Source organism: Muscardinus avellanarius (genome assembly GCF_963383645.1).
Source record: "Muscardinus avellanarius genome assembly, chromosome: 17".
In the NCBI taxonomy this organism is placed as follows: domain Eukaryota; kingdom Metazoa; phylum Chordata; class Mammalia; order Rodentia; family Gliridae; genus Muscardinus; species Muscardinus avellanarius.
The window spans coordinates 44,307,265-44,328,987 of record NC_137803.1 but is presented as its reverse complement, the minus strand read 5'-3'; the positions used below and the strand labels follow the sequence as shown (position 1 = coordinate 44,328,987).

The 21,723-nt window shown below is 48.0% G+C and overlaps 1 protein-coding gene across 2 annotated transcripts in view; it reads right to left on the bottom strand.

Moving 5' to 3' along the window:
• The window catches only part of B4GALT6 (beta-1,4-galactosyltransferase 6), a gene marked incomplete at both ends in the record, with an annotated part of 70,606 nt that extends 59,243 nt beyond the window's left edge, over positions 1–11,363 (bottom strand). For both annotated transcript variants that reach the window (XM_080714777.1, XM_080714778.1), the window contains one exon: positions 11,249–11,363. In XM_080714777.1, coding sequence (XP_080570903.1) covers positions 11,249–11,363 — 115 coding nt within the window. The remainder of the gene's footprint in view (positions 1–11,248) is intronic.
• Between the last annotated feature and the right edge of the window lie 10,360 nt (positions 11,364–21,723).

The following is a 21,723-nucleotide window of genomic DNA, read 5'->3' as shown; positions in this document are numbered from 1 at the left end:
TATTGTATATTGTTTTATACTAAACTATACAAAGACCTGCCATAGAGCAGCAGAACTGAACCAACAGTAAAAAAAAAAAAAAAAAAAATAGTTTAGTTGTGTCTTCCAAAACGATCCCAAGCTAAGCAAGGGAAATACCAGGTAAGAACAGTTATGCATGACTGCATGTCTCTGAATCATAATTTTCAAAATCATACAGCTACAGAGGTCAGGCCCAGTTGTGCAGACACCCTGGCACCACAGAGCACAGCGAGGGGGAAGGCAGGCACCAGAGTTCTTGAGAGTCACCAACTGAGGGGCCGAGGGGATGAAGGAACATGAACACTCTAAACCCAGCTTGCAGGGAGCAGGCCATCTGCGGGCATGCCTTTCCTGGCTCTCCGCTTTGGTCAGGCACTCAGCTAATGGCTCTGAATATACACAGCTGATATACACCAAATATATGTCCATCAGGTTGAATGGAGCCCCATCAAGATAGGAGAGATCAATCTGGATTATCTGGGTAGATCCTAAATCCAGTGGCAACTGTTCTTACAAGAAGAAGGGTGAGGGAGGTTTTTCACATGCAAGTGCACACACACATAGAGGACAGTCAGCGGTGTGGCCACACCCAAGGACGTAACAAGAACCCGGCCTAGAAGCAGCAAGGACAGTCCTCTTGGAGAGCCGCCACCTCAGTACCAGACCAGGCCTCTGCGACCCTGATCAAACAAGCTGCTGCTGCTCTGAGCCCCTCTCTGTGAGGTGCAGTGTTAACAGCAGTCCTGGGGACTATGAGAGACACGCAACAAAAAAACCTCAGAAGCAAGTTACAAAGGTGATAAAGACACAGGACGAGTCAGGAAGGGGCGGTGACCTGGAGAAAGCCTCGGTCAAGACCACAGAGGACACGGAAGGCCAGGGAAAAAGAGGAAGACTCCATGCAGAATCCTGAGGGGAGTCCGAGAATAAACCAGACTTCAGTTAAGGCGATGAGGGGGAAGCCAGAGGGCCACTTAAAAGTTACGAAGAGAAAATGGCTTTCTCATATTATCTACAGAACATATATGGAAATAGACAATATTTCAAAAAGCAGAATACCTCAAATACTCACCACTCACCCCTTGTTATTACCTACAGGCATCTAGATTTTTAAGAATCACAATTATCTTCCTGATATCTGTTTCTGGTACTAAAAGTTATTTTCTTTCTACATGTAGTGCCATGTTCAATAAATCTCCAGATATTACTCATCTGTATTAGTAAAGGAAAATGTATTATCTCTGATCAGAGTGGTATAAACCCCAGGATTAGGCCAGATCGAACATGAACTATTGTTCATACTTTTCCTAAGGTACTGCTCGGATTAAAAACAAAAAAAATTAAGCTTTGAGGCTTTTCCAGGCTATTAAACAATTCCTTTTATGTCTAAGTACTATTTAAACAAAGTATCTTACTATGGTGATAATTCAAAGCCAGGTACCAGTTCAAGAAAATCTATGGTGCAAAAAATTACCAACCTATAGTGTCCGCCTCTCTACCTTCTACAGTCATGGGCTGACCAATAAACAAAAGGAATCAGAGCTCTGCCGATAACAAATGCTCTGATCACAAACATTACAGATCTATTTCAGATCTTAGCCAGCAGCCTGAGCTCCACTAAGATGATTTTTTTTTTTTTTTATCAGTACTGGGGATTGAAGCCAGAGACATTGTACTTCAGAGGTACAGCCCCCGCACTATTTTTTTTTTTATATTCTTTATTTTGAAACAGGGTCTCAACTGAGTTGCAAAGGCCCTCACTAAGTAGCTGAGGCTGTTCTTGAACTGCGATCCTCCTGTCTCAGCCCCCAAATGCTGGGATAACAAGCATGCAACACTATGCCCGACTTTAAGAAGAAATTCTTTATATCCAGGCACAGTGGCACACACCTGTAATCCCAGAACTTGGGAGGCTGAGACAGGAGGAGCGCAGGTTCATGGCCAGTCTCAGCAACATAGCAAGACTCTGTTTCAAAATAAAAAAATTGTAGCTCAGAGGTAGAATGCCTCTGGGTTCAATCTCTAGTATATGAAGGAAAGAAGGAAGGAAGGAAGGAAGGAAGGAAGGAAGGCAGGCAGGCAGGCAGGCAGGCAGGCAGGCAGGCAGGCAGGCAGGCAGGCAGGCAGGCAGGCAGGCAGGCAGGCAGGCAGGCAGGCAGGCAGGCAGGCAGGCAGGCGGGCTGGCTTTAAAACAGGTCTCTACAGTTAACAGTTTAAATGATTCTTGGAGATTTGTGTTTGAATGCTCATCATGGTTAAATATTTTTAAGTAAAAACAGTCTTTTCTAACAACCTTGTGTTAAAGATGTTCAGTGTGGAGATGTGTTTACCCAATTGAAATTTATCTACCGAGTAGTGTTAGAAACTAAGAATTCCTCTCTCAACATCCAAAATCTTGAAGAGATACAAACTGCCTGAAATACAAGAAGTGCTTTCTCAGTAAGCAGATTATCAGTTCAACAGTTTAAATGCAGTTGATAATTCAAAAAGTAAACTCTGAACCTAGTACTATGAAACAACTATCTACAAAAGATAGCTGTGAGCTCTGCTGTGTGTTAATTCACTCTGTATAATAAATGCAGAGCTCCTTTAAAGTATTTTTGGACCCCTAAGAGGGTTACCAAACCTTCTTAGGGGTCCAAAAACTCAGGAAAAACTCAGGCAATTAAACAGATTTTAAAATCTAATCAGAAAACTCAATGATGGTACAAGCCAAAATATCAAACCATAAATAAACACGCCTAGAAAGCATCACAAGACTGCTTTTTAAATTAGTGGTTTCAGAAGGCATAAGGCAAATGAAACACACGCCTCTAACATGGATTTCATTCTCTTCATTCATGTGTTCGCCCATGACTTGCTTGAAATGAGAAAACAGTAAGAACTATATGTTTTATGACCATCCCCAATTCCTTGTATTTTCACAATTAAAATGCTTTGGGGAGGCTGAGCGTGGTGGCGCACGCTTGTAATCCCCACGCTTGGGAGGCGGAGACAGGAGGATCTTGCTGGTTCGAAGCCAGTCGGGCTGGCTTAAGAGACCCTGTTTTCAAATAAAAATATAAAATAGGTCTGGGAGTATAACCCGGAGGTAGAAGGGCTTCCAGGAACCCCAGTACCACCAAAATAAATAAATAAATGCTTTTGGGAATTTCACCTAGTATATTTATGAAAGAAAAATGCCTCTGAAACAAGAAGCAGAGAAGAGGAACCAAGCAGGAAATGGATCCCACAGATCTGAAGAGCCAGAACTTATTTTCAAATCAGTAAGCAAGGCACCTTATAATTCTCCATTTTAGTCACTTGGTTCAAAAGAAAAAGTCCAATTTCTCTTTCCATGAGTCAACATGAAAATTGTAGTATAATTACAAGTCATAATTTCTTTGTGTGTGAGGGGGGTAACTGGGGATTGAACCCAGGGGCATTTTACCTCTGAACTACAATACTAGCCCTATTTTATTTTTTAGTTCAAAACAGGGTCTCACTAAGTCGCTGAGGGACTCTCTAAATTGCTAAGGCTGGCCTCAAACCTGTGATCCTCCTGTCTCAATTTCCCAAGTCTATTTTAGTTTTTTAAAAGATAGTCTTGCTAAATTGCCTAGGGTGGTCTTGAACTCCTCATACTTAATAGATCCACCAACTCAACCTCCCAAGTGGGTGGGACTACAGGTGTATGCCACCATAGAATTAGCTTATCAAACAACACAATATACATAACACTGTTTCAGTATAATCATATTAACATTAGCAAGCCTCAAGTATATAAAAACAAAAGAAGGTAGAACATTTTATTCATTATGTTATAGTAACAAACTTCACATAACTACTTAAAAGATATATTGTAGCTAGGCATGGTGGCATTGTAATCACTGTACTTGGAAGTCTGAGACAGGAAGATTGAAAGATCTGTGACTGGCCTCAGCAACTTAGTGAGATCCGCAGCAATTTAGTAAAATCCCGTTTCAAAATAAAAAGGGCTCAGACAGGTGTGATGGCAAACACCTGTAATCCAAGTACTTAGGAGGCTAAGACAAAGAGGATCACAGGTTCAAGGACAACCTCAGCACCCCAGTAAGACCCTGTCTCAAAAACAAAAAATAAAATAGGGCTGGAGGTTTAGCTCAGAGGTGAAATGCCCCTGGGTTATAGCTCCAGTACTTTTTTAAAAATAAAAATTAAAAAGGGCTGGGGGTGTACCTCAAAGGTAGAATTCCCCTGGGCTCTATCTCCCATACCCCCACACACTTGCACACACTATTGTAAAGATATTATAGAAAAAAATTTCTGACCAAATGGTAAATGTAATTTTGAAATTACTCCCATGTAGTAACCTATAATGTTATATATTTTAAGAACTTTTATTAACCTGAAGTGAACTACAATGTATCTTTTGAATAATTATAAGCACTAAACAACACATTTAAGATCAGTCTATTAGTCAATTGCCTAGGCATTGCAAATTCATAAAGAAACACATGATCATGGTTGTCTCACGCACTGATCTGTCCACTTCCCTCTTGATGAGAAAATTCTTCATCATGCTATATAGCTGCTTCTACCTCCGGGCTACACTCCCAGACCTATTTTATACTTCTTTTATTTTTGGAAACAGGGTCTCTTAAGCCAGCAAGGCTGACTTCGAACCAGCGCGATCCTCCTATCCCTGCCTCCCAAGCGTGGGGATTACAAGTGTGCACCACCACGCCTGGCTACAGCTGCTTTTCTTAAAACAGTTAAAAAAGTTAACCTGTTTTTTAAAATATTAGTCCTATGACAGATCAGATGATATGTGATAATCATTTTAGAAAAGTAACCCTATCCAGCAACTAATTTTCTCCCTGCATTTGGGGTGTTTTTTAGAAACATAATTTCCAGGCTGAAGAATTACTTGGGGTACATGTTAAAAAATTAATCAGAAGCCAGGTACAGTGGTACACTCCTATAATCCCAGTACTTGGGAGGCTGGAACAGGGGGAGCACAGGTTTAAGGTCAGCCTCAGCAACTTAATGAGGCCCTATTTCAAAATAAAAAATAAGCCAGGCCTGGTCACGCACACTTGTAATTCCAGCACTAGGGAGGCTGAGACCAGAGGATTGCGGTTCACGGACAGCCTCAGCTACTTAGTGAGGTCCTCCGCAACTTAGTGAGGCAGACCCTGTTTCAAAAATAAAGAATAAAAAATAGGGCTGGGGGTGTAGCTGGGAGGTAGAATGCCCCTGGGTTCTATCCCCAGTACCACGATAAATAAATAAATAAATAAATAAATAAATAAAAATAGGGCTCAAGAGATAGAATACCCTTTGGTCCAATACCTGATACCACACACCAAGAAAAAAAAAAAGAAAATCAGAATCTCTCATGATACTCCTGGGAAATAAGAAGGCACATTCATATTTGAAATCACTGCTTATAGTAATTCTCAAAACATAACCTTTGTAACAAGCAAAGCAGGATTTTCTTTCCACATTAGATGAACTCATATTAAATAACCTTCTTTTATATAGCTTTCTAATGTATGCACAACTCATTCAGACATTCAGTGATCATAAAGCAGAATGATTTGGTAGCGCTGGAAACACTAATTCAAGGAATTAACATTACAAACAAAGATGCAGGAAAAAAAGCATATTTATTACATCTCTGAAGGAGAAAATGGTCAATCCACAAATTTAAGGTTGAAAATTACTAATGATTATTTATTTATTTATTTATAAATTTTTGGTGGTAGTGGGGTTCCTGGAAGCCCTCCTACCTCCGGGCTACTCTCCCAGACTTATCTTATACTTTTTTATTTTTGGAAACAAGGTCTCTTAAGCCAGTAGGGGCTGGCTTCGAACCAGCGCGATCCTCCTGTCTCCACCTCCCAAGTGTGGGGATGACAAGCGTGCGCTACCATGCCCGGCCTAAGTAATGATTTTCAAAAATATAACCACTGACATAAACATCCTTTTAGCTAACTCTACTATTTCAACTAAGTAGGGTTTTCCTGGAGCCTAAGCCAAACTCTTCTTTGGTCATTCTTCTACGATCAAAAAGCAAGTCTACCAGCAGAAGCCTGACTGGGAAACATAAACACTAAAGGGCCAAAGGGTCCCGACATGGGGTGTATATGCTGGAGAACAAGGCAGTGTGGGGCTCTGCAAGTCACAAGCTTGGGGGCCTCTTTCCTCCCTTCTCCACACAAAGGCTGGCAGCTGTGGCTCTGCCCACAACTTTAGCACTGGAGACACTAGAGCCTCTGTGTCCAAGGTTCCCACGGCCTCCAGCCCTGACAGAGAAGTGCAAACCCAGGCCTGTGTGGAGGGGCCACAGCTGGACCCAGCAGAGCAGAAGCTTGGAGCGCTAGCACCCAGAAGCCCTGCCGCCCACCCAGGGAAAGGAAGCTGCACAGGGTGGACTGTGCTACAAGCCAGTCAGAATCAGGGCCTCTGGGGATAAACCTGGGAAATAGGCTTCTTACAGCAGACCATATTAAATAAGCTTGGATGGATAGGAAATTGACAACCCCATATAATACTGCCTCAAAAGAAAGCATATTTTCTTCTCAGTGCAACCCCAAATAATGTTTAAAACACCTGCCATTTATAGAGACCACAAACCTAGGCCAGAAGTTTTTCTTTTAAAAAGTATCCACAAACATAGCTCTTCTTGTCTTTAATAAACACTGAAGGTCAGAAATGATAAACATGGCTGCAGTGTAAGCATATCACTACGTCTTTCTGCCATCATGTTTAATAGATCTCAAATTTCTTCATACAAGACTCAGATGGAAAAGGGCATTTAGCATTGCCAGATTTCAATGAATCAAGAAAATGCCTAATTTCCCAAAAGGCCATAGGATTTTTAGATTAATTTACCATGGCACTACAGAGCTAAGTTACAATCACTGCTCAGGACTGGCCCTCAGACTGGAGGAGGCCCTCTCCACGAGTGGCCTGCTACTCCCCAGGTGGACTAGATCCGATGTCCCTCTCCCCACTCTCCTTGGTGCTGGGGCTTGAACCTAGGGGCATTCTACCTCTGAGCTACATCCCAGCTCTTTTTATCTTTTATTCTGAAATGGAGTCTTGCTAAGTTGCTCAGGTCCTACCTTGCTGGGGCTGGTCTTGAGCCTGCGGTCCTCAGGCCTCCCAAATACTGGAATTACAGGCTAGTGCCGCTGTGCCCGGCCCTGATTCTTTTCTTATAAGGCAAGTGAGAAGGGTAGCAGCATCTCCTGGGGTGCTTGCACACTATACCTGGGCCTCCCACGCTTAAGAGTAACTTAGTGAGTCATGGTGTGATTTTATTACTCAGATATGTTAGAGGAGAGATAGATAAGTGGCACTCATCCATATGCTAAAGATAACCACATCTTCAGGCCCTTACTCCATCTGCCTACCCACTGCCATCCCTTCCGAGCTGTCCCACGGGCATCCCAGTTCAGTGTCTCTCACACCCAAACAGCCCCATCAAAGCATGGTTCCTTCCTACTCATTACCCAGTCAATGTTAGAATGCAAGCGCCATCTTAAAGCTGCTTTCCTTCAATTACACCATTCGCAGCCTCAACTCTGCCCTGACGTAACTGTCAACTTTGCTCCAGATCAAATGCCACTGTTAGCAGCAGCAGTAACTTCTTACCTGGTCTCCCTGCCCTGGTTCTGCCCTCTACACCCCCATTTCTCTGAGATAAATGATTGTGTTCTTCCTCTTTTCATAACTGCAGCTACTCATAGGACCAAACTAGCAAGGGACTTGGAACCAATAAAGGAAGCCCAGAGGACAAAGATGACCAATAAATACCATGGTCCAGATCAGAAGAACCCCAGGCAAGAGCCACACAGATCAGAATACTTGGTGAGGGGAAAACCAGAAGACCTTTGTCACACAAAGCAGACGAAGATAGCTCGGAAAAGAACAGCACCAGGCCAGCCAGGCAGGGCTTGGAGGCTAAAGGGCTGTGATAAGCAAACTGCAGGGCAAATAGCTGGCTTCCGAGACAGCCCCAAAAAGACTTGAAGAAAATGTCGGGGAGGGCCACGGTGTGGCTCAGGGACTGAGCCCCAGCAGGGCACAAACTCCTCAGAGGCCAAATAACCCGGGCAGTTCCTCAAAGGGCCCTCGGGAATTCAGACCTAGATTCACCTCTCCCCAAGGGCAAGACAGCCTGTCAGTGTGTCTAGGGAAGGTCAGGGACTATGAAGCCCCACTCGGAGGAAGTGACACGATCTCCCCCCACCATGCTGGCCCACTGGCTACAGGCACATCAATGTCTTTCTTAGTCATCCAGTTTAAAGCAGTGTCAGCCCAGACTACTTCTGCCTCCCAGGAACGTCAAGGACCTCTAGTACCTGGGGAACAGGCTGGGCTCTGAGCGCCAGAGCCCTCCCAAGCTGGCCCACCATTACCCCACACCTGAGCAGCAGCCAGATGGAATTACAGCCCTTCCACTTTCTGGAAGCTCATTCATCCTAGGAGGAGGGTGCCTGTGTCCAGTTTCCCTCAATACTAACATTTATAATATTAAGACTATCTCTGAGCCAGGCGTGGTGGGGCAAGCCTGTAATCCTAGTAGTTGAGAGGCTAAAACAAGAGGATCCAAAGTTGGAGGCCAGCCTCAGCAACTTAGTGAGACCCTGTTTCCAAATAAAGTATAAAACAGGTCTGGGAGTATAGCCCAGAGGTAGAAAAGCCCCTGGGTTCCAGCCCCAGTAACACACACACACACACACACACACACACACACACACACACACGAACAACTAACACACTTTGGTTAGACTTGTATCTCACCTATGTTTTCTCAAAAATGATGAGCTGACAGCCGGGCGTGGTGGTGCACGCTTGTAATCCCTGCACTTGGAAGGCTGAGACAGGAGGATCTCATGGGTTCGAAGCCAGCCTCAGCTACTTAGTGAGGCTTTCAGCAACTTAGGGAGACCCTGTTTCTTTCTTTTTTTTTTTTTTTTTGTGGGTCTGGAAATGGAACCTAGGGGCATTTGACCTCCGAGCTGCACCCCCTGCCCTATTTTTTATTCTTTATTTTGAAACCGGGTCTCACTGAGTTGCAGAGGGCCTCACCAAGTAGCTGAGGCTGTCCGTGAACCGCGATCCTCTAGGTCTCAGCCTCCCGAATGCTGGGATTACAAGCGTGTGCCACCATGCCCGGCTGACCCTGTTTCTAAATAAAATATAAAAAAGGTCCGGAGTATAGCCTGGAGGTAGAGTGCCTCTGGGTTCCACCCCCAGTACCACCAAAAAAAAAAAAAAAAAAAAAAAAAAATGATGAGCTGACAGTATTCATTGCCTATGATAAAATTTGAGCTTTCAAGCAAAAATCTGAATTGTAGGATAACTGCTTCCCACTAGTATAGTACTTCCACTTTTATAAGTTTGGTTAAATGACCTTTCTTTCTAGCTTTAGTAGTTTTTTTTTTTTAATCATAAGACTCAATTACTTGCAAGACAATTATCAATTTTTTTATGACATTACTCACTATGTTCTATGCAAACACTCAGGTCATGCACTTGGGTAGGAAAAATATATTGATTTTTCACATAAAATGAATTTTAAGAATCTATAGGTAATGTATTGTTGCACTAAGAAAAATAACTATCAAATTAAAACTGGAATTCTGATTTCCTTTGTTTAACTTTTTGGGTAATAGAACTTTAACAAGTTACTCAAAATACAAAGAAAATGAGAAAATTGTTATCTTAGTAAAAAAATTTTCCCAAATCTTTCAAAGGTAAATGCCTACTAAAATAACATCACCTAAAACATCTAACTTATAAAGAATTATACAAGAGCGTAAGAAATTGCTACAGACTGAAGATTTAATGTTTAAAGATTCCAAAATGGCAAAATATTAAGAAAAGTATTTTCAGAGTATTAGATAATATCAAGTTCACTGACAAAAAAAAAGAGGTAGGGAAATAAAACTGACATCCACCAAACTAGCTGATGCCCTAAGATTAATAAAGGATACATTAACATAAGAGATTTAACATTCAGGACCAATAAAATAGTATTACTATGCAATATGTATTTCAGCCATTAGAAAATTTTGCCTCAAGATGTAAATCAGGCTGTAAAATGTAAAGAACTGTGGTTAGGATTTACAAAATTCAGGGAGGTAGATTTTTGGCTGTTGTTTGCTTAATGAAAAATGCGTTAAAGAAAAATAATGTTAAAATAAAAACTTTACCCTAAAACCTCTATTTTAAGGGAATACAAGGTGTCAACAATTCATGTCTTCTCAAGCATCATTATCTAAGCAGATATTTTTACTTGAACCTAAAACTTTAATAAAGAAGTCATAGGAGCCTGGCGTGGTGGCCTGTAATCCCAATATTTGAAAGGCTCAAACAGGAGGATTGTAGGCTAGCCTCAGCAGCTTAGTGAAACCCTGTTTCCAAATAGGGCTGGGAGGTGGCGCGGAGGTGGAAGGACACTGAGTTCAATCCCCTGCTACACACACACACACACACACACACACACACACACACACACACACACACATTGCTATGAGCAATCAGTCTGGTGGTGGGCTTCTTCCTTCTCCCCTGCAGCTCCTAATAATCTATTTACCCCCAGCCGCGCCCTGAGTAAATTCCACCTGGAATTCTGCAGGTGTCTCGCTGTTAGAGGCATTACATTTTTGGCTAACTCAAGCGAGAATGGCCCTGGCTCAAGAGACTACTAGTGTCTAGCAAGAAATGTTAGGAGATGCACGCTCTTCCTAAGTAATTTAGCATTAGATACACAATACAAATTGCCTTGCCTAATTATTTTAATCACTACTGTATCTTAGAAATCGTCCTAATAGGTAGCAGAAGCGACCTCCCTGTGGAAAGAAGGCTGAATCATGAGCAATGGCGTTTACAAGACAACTGGGCCTGAGAAAGTCCTCAAGTCTGGCCCCAAGGTCTCGCTGGCCATCGGCGGAGGAGCCCCGCCGGGAGAGCGGCCTGCGGCCGGCTTTGCGCCTCTCCACGGCCGGCTGCGCCATCTGCGGGGCTGGGCTCCCCCACCCGCGAGCACAGCTTCAGCCGAAAGACGTGCGGTTAAACCGATGAGGCTGCACGAATACTGGAGCGGGGTCCCCGGGCCAGAGACCTGCCCTGCGTCCGCCGAGCGCGACCCCGCACTCACGCCGGCGTTAGCGGCTGGCCGGCGGGCCGCCCGGCGCAGTCCACCGGACAGGTGTGCGGCCGCGGCGGGCGAGGGTGTGCCCGCGCTTACCGAGGCCCGGGGCCACGTAGACGAAGTAGAGGCCGGACGAGGACAGCGAGAAGAAGAAGATGAAGGCGAGGAGCGAGCGATTGGACACCCGCACCATCCGCCTGAGCGCGGACATCTTCCCCCCGCCGCCCGCAGCTCGGGCTGCGCTCGCAGGCCGGACCGGGCCCCGCCGGCCCTGGACTCCCGGGGACGCGCCGAGAGCCCGGAGGGCGCGGGGAGGCTGCGGGCGCGGCCGGGCGGGACGCAGCGCGGAGGAGGCGGGATGAAGGGGCGGCCGCGGCGCGGGGCGGGCGCGGGGAGCCGAGGGGCGCGGGGTCCCGCGGGGCGGGGGTCGGGCGCGGAGGCCGCGGGGTGGAGGCCGGGAGGCGGAGGCCGCGGGGTGGAGGCCGGGAGGCGGAGGCCGCGGCGCTGCGGAGGGCGGGCGCGCTCAGGCGGGCGGGCGCGGGCCGGCGTGGGCGCGCGCGGGGCGCGGGGGCCGCCTCATGCCCGCGGGGCCGCTCCCGCCAGCTGCCCGCCCGCCCGGCCGCGGGGCGCGGAGCTCGGCGGCCTCCGCGCGGCGGGGCTGGAGGCCGGCCGGAGCGCGGAGGAGACGCGGCGCCGCCCCGCGCGCCCATTGGCCCGCCGCGCCGCCCCGGGCGGGGGGAGGGGCGCCGAGCCCCCGCAGCCCGCGCCCCCGCGCCCCCGGCTCGTGCGCCCCGCCGCCCGCGGGTCCCCGCCCAGCCCGCCGAGGCTGGACGGAGGCCCCCGCGCCCTGGATGGCCGCCGCCCGCCGGCCCGCCCGGCCTCATCGCTCCCCAACACGTGCGCGGGGCCGAAGAGCCCGGAGCGCGGGAAGCTGCACGCCCCGGCCCTTGTTTGCTCAGTGTCTCCAGGTCGAGCCACCGCTAGGTTCCAGCACGTGTGCAGCCTTCTGGCCAAGACGCAGGCCGGAGCCTCCGAGGTGTGAGGAGACACACCGCCCTCGCCTCCTCGCCTCGCATGGTCAGGGGGCTCGCGCTTTGCACGGCGGCGATGAGGGGCAGCCGTAAAGAGCAGTGTCTGGCCCCCGAGAGCCCCTCACACCCGTCCCTTCGCAGGGTGGAATCACCAAGTTCAGATTCACATTTACTGTTTTGTGTCTTGAAGCACTTGTAAGGTTCTCACCTTCTCTGGCTAATCTGATACTCAGTGTGAATGGTAGTGACATTATTTTGTAACTTTTTAGATGCTTAAGGGAAAAGCTTAAGTGAAATTTGAAATGCATAGTGGCAACATATTACATAAAAACTGTGGAGGGGGAACTGCAAGCAAAAAAAAAAATCTGATGAAACAAAAATTGTAGTATTTGCCCCAGTTTGACGAATTGTTTACAAAGTCGGTGCCACTGTGCCACCGGTCTAGAGGGCATTCCGTGCCTTTGCTGCCCTGGCCTACCAGTGGGCTGAACCATCTTCCCAGGTACCCAGCCCTGGAGATGAAACCCAGAGGCCCTCTTTCACTGAGCTGCACTCTCAGTCCTTTTTATTTTGAAACAGGGTCTTGCTAAATTGCAGAGGCTGACCTCAAACCTGCAATCCTCCCGTCTCAGCCCCTCAAGGACTGGGATTACAAGAATGTGCCACCACACCTGGCAAGATTTTTAAAGGAAAATTTACTATAGAACAAAGAATATTAATATCATAGAAATTGAAGATTAGCCTTATCTTAAGAACTCTGGAGCCCATGGAAATAGACTGCTATTGGCATCTTTCTTAATTTTAACCTCACCCCTTTTTGTTGGTCTTGTTTAGCTAGTGCACCACAGTCCTTGTTAAGATTGATTAGTCTTCCCCTGGAGAAGACCAGGACTTCCGCTATTGTACCAGGAATCAAGCTCAGTGGATGCAGCCATTGGAAGGATTAAGTCACATGAGTCAAGGCCTCTAAAGAGCATGGTACCGGTTAAGCAGTACTAGAATATTGGTTGAATTTCACCTTTAAAAACTCTCCTCCCTATCACTCTGCCAGCAGAGACAAATGATGCCTGTCCCTTTTTGTTTAAACAGCAGATTATTTCCTAATGAATCATCAGGTAAGTCTTGGTCTCTAATAATCTGAGAGCCGCCTCAGGGTCCGGCTCCGCTCCCACCGCCCGCCCCCTGCTGTGGGGGTGGAACCCGACCCCTTATACAGGTGAGCCAAGCACTTGACCATTGCGCCCCACCCCCAGCTTCAACTCATTTTTAAAGCAGAGATGAAATACCCAAATCCCAAGAAATGCTTACTGAGCCTTTACCAACCCACATGATCAAATGATAGTTCTTTAAGGGGCCACATAAGCCCCACAGCAGGGTGTGACCCCAGAGATCATGGAGGTGTAATTGTTGTATGACCTCCAAAAGACCTCAAACCTGTTACGGTAAAACATAACTTACAACAGTAACACAAAAGTAGATTTTATTAAATGGCTTTGTCCTAAATGTGTTACTACTGAGCCAGGCATGGTGGGATACACCTGGAATTCCAGCACTTCCGAGTCTGAGACAGGAGGATCTCAGGCTGGCCTCAGCAACTTAGTGAGACCTTGCTTCAAAGTAAAAAATAAAATAGGGCTGGAGGTATAGCTCAGAGGTAGATTACCCCTGGGTTCAATCCCCAGTACCACTAAAATAAATAAATAATAAATAGTGTTACTATCACACATTTCTTTTATTATTTTCTGTCCACCAGAGACCCCCATACTCCTAAATATTTGGTTACTCAACTCAATAAATTGAGGCATAATTAATGGTTTTCTGTTTTTGTTTTTGGTGGTACTGGGGTTCCTGGAAGCTCTTCTTCCTCCAGGCTACACGCCCAGACCTAATTTTTATATATTTTTATTTGGAAACAGGGTCTCTTAAGCCAGCACGGCTGGCTTCCTACCTGCATCACGTGATCCTCCTGTCTCCACCTCCCAAGCACCAGAATTACAAGCATGTGCCACCATGCCTGGCATAATTAACGGTTTTCTAATGGTATAATAAGCATATTATAGAGATTGCAACTAAGAAAAGTATACTTGTTTAAAGAAAAAGGTGACAGTCTACCTCGTTTATTCTGTCTGAGTGAAGATGAACATACCAATTGATTTAGATTTACTCATGACTGATAAGTAAAATAAAAAATTAAATGCGAGTAAAATAAAAATAATGTGCGTACGGCGGAGTGTGAAAAACACGAGAGAGGTCCGGTACACGTGGCATGTAAAGTTTTAATGGCACGGCTCTCCCGGGGATCAGGGCGAGGCACCGTGGGGCCCGCGCGCCTGTCCGAAGCTAGAGGACGCGGGCTCTCCTTTTAAAGGCATGCATCTCGCGAGATGGGGGTTTACTCGCGGGAATGCCCAATTCTCGTGGGGGTTTCAGCCCCTCCCTTGCCCTGCAGAGGTCATGTGACACAAAGTCACACGAGTGCAGGACCCAACTTAACATTCCGGCCTTTTGATGGTAGGGATAATGGATGACGATTGGACCCTCTAGCTTCTTCCTGCTGTCAAGGGGCGTCGTCAGGGGCCCCAGGCCGGGAGGAGTCGGGAGTCCAGTCCCCCAGAAGGGGGTGCAGGTGGGTGCATAGCTGCAGTGCGAATTGGAGGTTACCCTGGACAGCTTAGTGATGTGCGCTTGAGGAGGCTTGAACAGGCAAGGGCTATTAAAGAAAAAAACAAATCATGAGATTGAGCAGGCGACCAAAAAGGAGACTGGCTTACTCAGTACCTGGAGAGCTACCCTGAGCTGGCAAAGAGGATGGAGGTTGAGGGATCCAGGAGCCATCAGTCTTCAGCCAGGCTGAGTAGGGCCAGCGGCGGGGCCTGGTCTGGAAAGGTGCTCCCCCTGTGTTGAGGCACCTGGGACTCACCCTTTTCCAAGGGCACTGTTCCAGTGGCCCTCCTGGCCACACGCCGAGCAGTCTGATTGGTAGGCGTGGCTTTGCCCCACTTGAGGCAGGCTCCTGGAGGTAGTTGTTGTTGCAGTCCTCCACACGTAGGTGGCGCTCCAGGGGGCTGAGCCGCCACCGCCAGCCAAAGGGCAGCTACCAGGGATCTGCTTTTTGGCAAAGTCGGAGTGTATGCTCCATTTCCGCCTGTTTCTCTCTGGAATTAAAACTTAGATGCTATGTTAAGGTTCTGTCAGCTGTGACGGACCTATACTCACAAAGAGCGCGTCCCGGGGCTGGTGTCTGGCAAGAATGGCAACGCAGACTCCCCACGGGCAGAGGGTGTCGCCCCAGCCCCGGCGTTTCCCACAGCACCTAGGGCGCGCCCACGCGGGCCACCCAGCAAAATTGCAGTCTGGCGCAGGCCAAGATGGTGACTGTGACATCACCAGGCAGTGACTATGCGCCATCACAAAATGGCAGCTGGCAGGAAAATGAATGGAAGCTGATGGGGGAGAGCATTTGGAGGGATACCAGACCGCTTATAAAAGTTCCTAACTATTCCTGGGCCACCGCAACCTATTTCCCAACTCGTATCAAGGCAGACAGGCTCTCAGGGCATCTGCTAGTATAAAGGTTCGACTCCCCATAATTGGTTCGCGGGCGGAAACGAAGAACAGGAAATGGGCGTCCCCGATTTCCCTGCTCAATCGTTCGGAAACAGAGGTTAAGAGATAGGGAAGAACGTCTTCATTCCTTCTCAAAACCGGAGGATGACCTGGTCATCCGCAGCGTGGTCCCAGTGGACCGGGGGACAATGGGTCACCAAGCGCTTGGATTTTTGGGTCCCAGTGGACCGGAAGACCCAAGTCCAGAACCCGCTAACCAAGGGAAGGAGGCAGTTTACCAGAGTGAAGTGTTGCCAGCCAGCGCTGGCTGTGACAGAAGCGCTGAGAAGCTGCTGGGGGCGCGGTGGAGCCAGGGCGCGCGGATGCCGGTGGCTGGTGTGGACGGCACTGGCGGCTGGCGCAGGTGGGATCAGTGGGGGTGCGCAGGCGGCATGGCTTGCGGGGCCCGCGGCGTGGAGACAAAATGGCTTCCAGGCACACGCCAGACGCTGAGGCTGGGCCCCGAGGAGCACCGCCAGTGAGCCTGGCTCGGGGCGGGTGGGGCAAACCGGCCAGAGGTCCCGGCGGTGACCGGAGAACCAAGCTGGAACGGTGCTTTAGGAGGTACAAGCGGCAGGCAGAGGTCCTGGCCCGCGCAGGCGGTTGGCAGGCAGAGCAAGTGCCAAGCTGCCTGGCTCGGGCCAGAAAGATGGCCGCCGACTCCTAGGATTGGTTAGGAGTGGAAAGTGGGAGGGATTAAAGATTGTGAGGCCTCCAGTGAGGCCATGAGGTGGGAGGGGTTAAGGATGGCGAGGCCTCCAGTGAGGCCATGAGGTGGGAGGGGTTAAGGATGGCGAGGCCTCCAGTGAGGCCATGAGGTATGAGGGGTTAAAGATGGCAAGGCCTCCAGTGAGGCCATGAGGGAGGGGTTAAGGATGACGAGGCCTCCAGTGAGGCCATGAGGTGGGAGGGGTTAAAGATGGCAAGGCCTCCAGTGAGGCCATGAGGTGGGAGGGGTTAAGGATGATGAGGCCTCCAGTGAGGCCATGAGGTGGGAGGGGTTAAGGATGGCGAGGCCTCCAGTGAGGCCATGAGGTGGGAGGGGTTAAGGATGATGAGGCCTCCAGTGAGGCTATGAGGTGGGAGGGGTTAAGGATGGCGAGGCCTCCAGTGAGGCCATGAGGTGGGAGGGGTTAAGGATGATGAGGCCTCCAGTGAGGCTATGAGGTGGGAGGGGTTAAGGATGGCGAGGCCTCCAGTGAGGCCATGAGGTGGGAGGGGTTAAGGATGATGAGGCCTCCAGTGAGGCTATGAGGTGGGAGGGGTTAAGGATGGTGAGGCCTCCAGTGAGGCCATGAGGTGGGAGGGGTTAAGGATGGCGAGGCCTCCAGTGAGGCCATGAGGTGGGAGGGGTTAAGGATGGCGAGGCCTCCAGTGAGGCCATGAGGTGGGAGGGGTTAAGGATGGCGAGGCCTCCAGTGAGGCCATGAGGTGGGAGGGGTTAAGGATGGCGAGGCCTCCAGTGAGGCCATGAGGTGGGAGGGGTTAAAGATGGTGGGGCCAAGATGGCGGCCCCCCAGTGATTCCACGTGTCCAAGATGGCGGGCCAAAGCTGGCAAACCCCCCCCCCCCCAGTAATTCCATGTGGCTGCTTACTGGAATGGCCAGGCCCAGGCAGCAGGGGTGGGCAGGCACAGGGTGAAGGGCGCCAGGGCGCGAGTCCGAGTGGAGGAACCAGCTGGAGCGCGGGCTGGACTTGGCGGGCTGGGGGCTGTTTAGCAGAGTGGCGGCCACCTAGATGGAGGAGGCAGGCGGCCCCGGCAGGCGGGTCTAAGCAACGCCAGGCGTGGAGAAGACATAGGTGCACGGCGTGGCGCAGTCCGCGGGCGGCGCGTTCCCATTCCAGCGGCGGGCGGCGTGGGCAGGCGGGAACGGCGGTTTTAGGAGGTCCAAGCGGCAGGCAGAGGTCCTGGCCCGTGCAGGAGGTAGTCCACGCAGGCACGGGGCGGCAGCGGCGGCAGTGGTGGGAGCAACGCCTGCAAGCGGAGCGCTGGTGTGGGACCTCACAGTCGAGCTGCTGGCGGGTCGGAGAGTCCGGGGCTCAAAAAGAGAGTAAAAATAAAAAGAGAAAACAGAAAAAAAAAAAAAGGAAAAAAAATGGGGAGGGACCCAAGAGTTCTCCCGGTTCGGCACCAAATGATAAGTAAAATAAAAAATTAAATGCGAGTAAAATAAAAATAATGTGCGTACGGCGGAGTGTGAAAAACACGAGAGAGGTCCGGTACACGTGGCATGTAAAGTTTTAATGGCACGGCTCTCCCGGGGATCAGGGCGAGGCACCGTGGGGCCCGCGCGCCTGTCCGAAGCTAGAGGACGCGGGCTCTCCTTTTAAAGGCATGCATCTCGCGAGATGGGGGTTTACTCGCGGGAATGCCCAATTCTCGCGGGGGTTTCAGCCCCTCCCTTGCCCTGCAGAGGTCATGTGACACAAAGTCACACGAGTGCAGGACCCAACTTAACAATGACCATGGTAAATAAATAAATAAATAAATAAATAAATATTTTATGTGAATTGGGAGGGAAAAGAAATGAAAGAAAGTCTAATATTGAATCTCACTTTTAAGCCGAGCAGAGTGGCACGTGCTTATAAGGCCAACTACTTGGGAGGCTGAAACAAGGGTCAGACATTTAAGGCCAGCCTGAGTAATTTAGTGAGACCCTGTTTCAAAAGAAAAATTTAAAAGGATGAGTATTAGCCAGACATGGTGGCGCACACCTACAATTCCAGTACTCGGGAGATTAAGACAGGGGCATTAGGGGTTGGAGACCATCCTCAGCAACTCCCTGTTTCAAAAGAAAAATTTTTTAAAAAAGGGTTGAGGGGAATATCTCAGAAGTAGAATGCCCCTAGGTTTAATCCCTAGTACCAGAAAAAAAAAAAAAGACAAAACAAAATAAAAGCATGGTGTGGTGAGGTTGAAACAGGAGGATCGCTGGTTCAAGACCAGCTTCAGCAACTTAGTGAGACTCTCAGCAACTTGGCAAGAGCCTGTTTCAAAATAAAAAATAAAAAGGGCTGGGGGTATAGCTCAGAGGTAACATTCCTGGGTTCAACCCCTACTACCACAAAAAAGGGGGACTGAAGCTGTAGATCAGTGGTAGAATGCTTCTTTAAAATATGCGAGACCCTGAGTTCAATCTCCAGTATGGGGGGTGTCTCATTTTCATGGACATTAAAGGTTCAAACCTCCATGTTTAAATTCCTGATTAGACCAGGTATGGTGGCTCAGGGTTGTAATCCCCACGCTTGGGAGATGGAGACAGGAGGATCGCACAGGTTCCAAGCCAGCCTCGCTGGCTTAAGAGACCCTGTTTCCAAATAAAAATATTAAATAGGTCTGGGAGTGTAGCCCAGAGAAGGGTTTCCAGGAACCCCAGTACCACACACACAAAAATTACTGATTAAATATAGTAATTAAATTATGTGTGTGTGTTTCACTGGGGTTTGAATCCAGGGGCTGTCTACCTCTGAGATATACCCCCAGTTCTATTTTATTTTTTCTTTTAAAATAGAGTCACACTAAGTTATGAAGGGCCTCAATAAGTTATTAAAGCGGGGCAAGAACCTACGATCCTCTGTCTCAGCCTCCTGAGTATTGGAATTTCAGGCATGAGCCACCACACCCAGCTAAATCTATTTTAAACACCTGGTCTTAGCATCTGACATTGAGTTAGAGAAAATTATGTGTAGGTAATTTAAAGTCTTCTATTTATATTGAAAATCTTTTATTTATATGATGAAATGTGGATTATATAAAAGTTAGACATTAACATGATTCATAAATAGGGAGATATATATATATATTCCAAAACACTGTGGTACAGAAATTTTCTTAAATAAAAACTTCCGACACACGAAGGGAAGCACAGTTCCAGAGCAAGAACCACCAGGCAGGACTGAGAGTTGGCAGGCCAACGGGGTCACTAGGTATTTGACCCATCTTGAGTAGACGATCATGTTTTGTTCAAAGAATGCAGCAAGTCCAGTGTGACCAGAGCACCAAACAAAGCAAAGGAGAGAGCTCAGCAGGTTTCAGATGAGATGAACAGAATGGCCCTAGAGGGTCCCCAGCCAGACCGTTTTACTCACCCAAATGATTCCAGCATTAACCTGATACCACCATATCCAGCTAGTCTCTGTACGCCAATGCAGTGCTGCACATCATCCTATGATACAGTACCCAGGAGGTCTTTTCTGCCATACAGTTTTACTGAGAATCATCCCAGCATGTACTCGACACCACAGAATCCAGCCAATTCCAGAATTTCAAAGAAGCCTCCAAAGCATACCTCATTCACCCCCAAACAGCAGGAAGAGCTGGAGGCTGCATTTAACCACTCCATGTTCCCAGATAAACATGCCCAAAGGAAGCGAGCTTCACACCTCAAACTACAGGAGAGCACAGTGAAGGTTTGGTTCGGGAACAGGCGGTTCAAAGTGAGGAAGCACAAGCAGCAGCCGTAGCAGTCAATACAGCCACCAAACCAGGCCCTTCCACCCAAGGATAGGCCCACCTCACTCAGAACGCCCACCAACCCTTCTCTCTCCCCCGAGGCTTCAAGTTCCCATAGCCTCCTACCTCAACCTGCAGGCCCTCTGGAGCGGCCGGGGAGCTCCAGCTGCATGGAAAACCCCACAGGTGACTCTCCAACAAGACCCTGAGTTGGAGCAGCTGGAGCCGTCAGTTCCTGCCTTGTTCTCCAAGGACTGTGACATAAACCAGATTATGGAACTGTGCAGTGCTCCTGATGATGCAACATCCAGCTGTTCCTTTGAATGTCTGCATCAGTATCTTTCATCCACTACCTGCCAGCCAGAAGGACAGGGTTCCTCTCTCAGTTCCTTGATGGCCCAGCTGTTGAAGTATCTCCTGGGGAAAGCTGGTCCAGTGGGCCCAACTGAGGCAGTGCCGCCGGCAGTTCAAGAGATAGCCGAGTAGCCAGGGATGCCAGGATGGCTCCAGTAGGGCAAGACTTGAATTTTTTGACCAAAGCACTAATAAATAGTTGGCCAACAGGAGGATCTGGGTTTGCAGCCAGCCTCAGGTACTTAGAGAAAGGCCATCCACAATTTAGTGAGACCCCATTTCAAAATAAAGAATAAAAATAGGGCTGGGGTGTAGCTCAGAGGTAGAATGCCTCTGGGTTCAATCCCTAGTAGCACAAAAAATAAATAAACAAAATATTTGGTCTGGGCGTAGTGATGCACACTTGTAATTCCAGAATCTGGGAGGCTGAGACAGGAGGATTGCAGTTTGAGGACAGCCTCAGTTACTTAGTGAGACCCTTTGCAGCCCAGTGAGACCCTATTTCAAAATAAAGAATAAAAAATAGGACAGGGGGTGTAGCTCTAAGGTCAAATGCCCCTGGGTTCCATCCCCAGTACCACAAAAAGAAAAAAAATAAGGCTGGGGAGGGGGGGGGCGGCATGGGTAGAATGACCCTAAATTAATCCCCTGTACCAAAAATAAAAAATTGAAAAAAAACTTCCACCATAAGTATAGTCAAAATTTTGCTGAGAGGAAAGATATTGGTCCCTTTAATATTTTGATTATATTAATGAAATTTTAAAAGGAATGAGTCTTACATTTAAGAGCAAACAATATCACTTCAAACCATATTTTAATAATCTTATGCAGTATCTATGAAGTAATATAGACCTTTATGATTATATCATCATAATTAAATTTTTAAAAGAAAACCCACTGTAATGATTCCTTCCTCAGTATTTAACCCACTTTCATACTCATCTCAAGGTCCCTAATGCTTCCATCTTAAATCCAAGATCATTTTTTTGCATCAGAAGAATATCCTGTAGGATTTTAAAGTATTCAGACAACTCTCACATCATTTTCACAACAGCCCCTTTTGGGTAGGAATGGTAAGTGTTGTTATATTATTGCAAAGTGCAACAGATGGCCTGGGGCCAGGGTG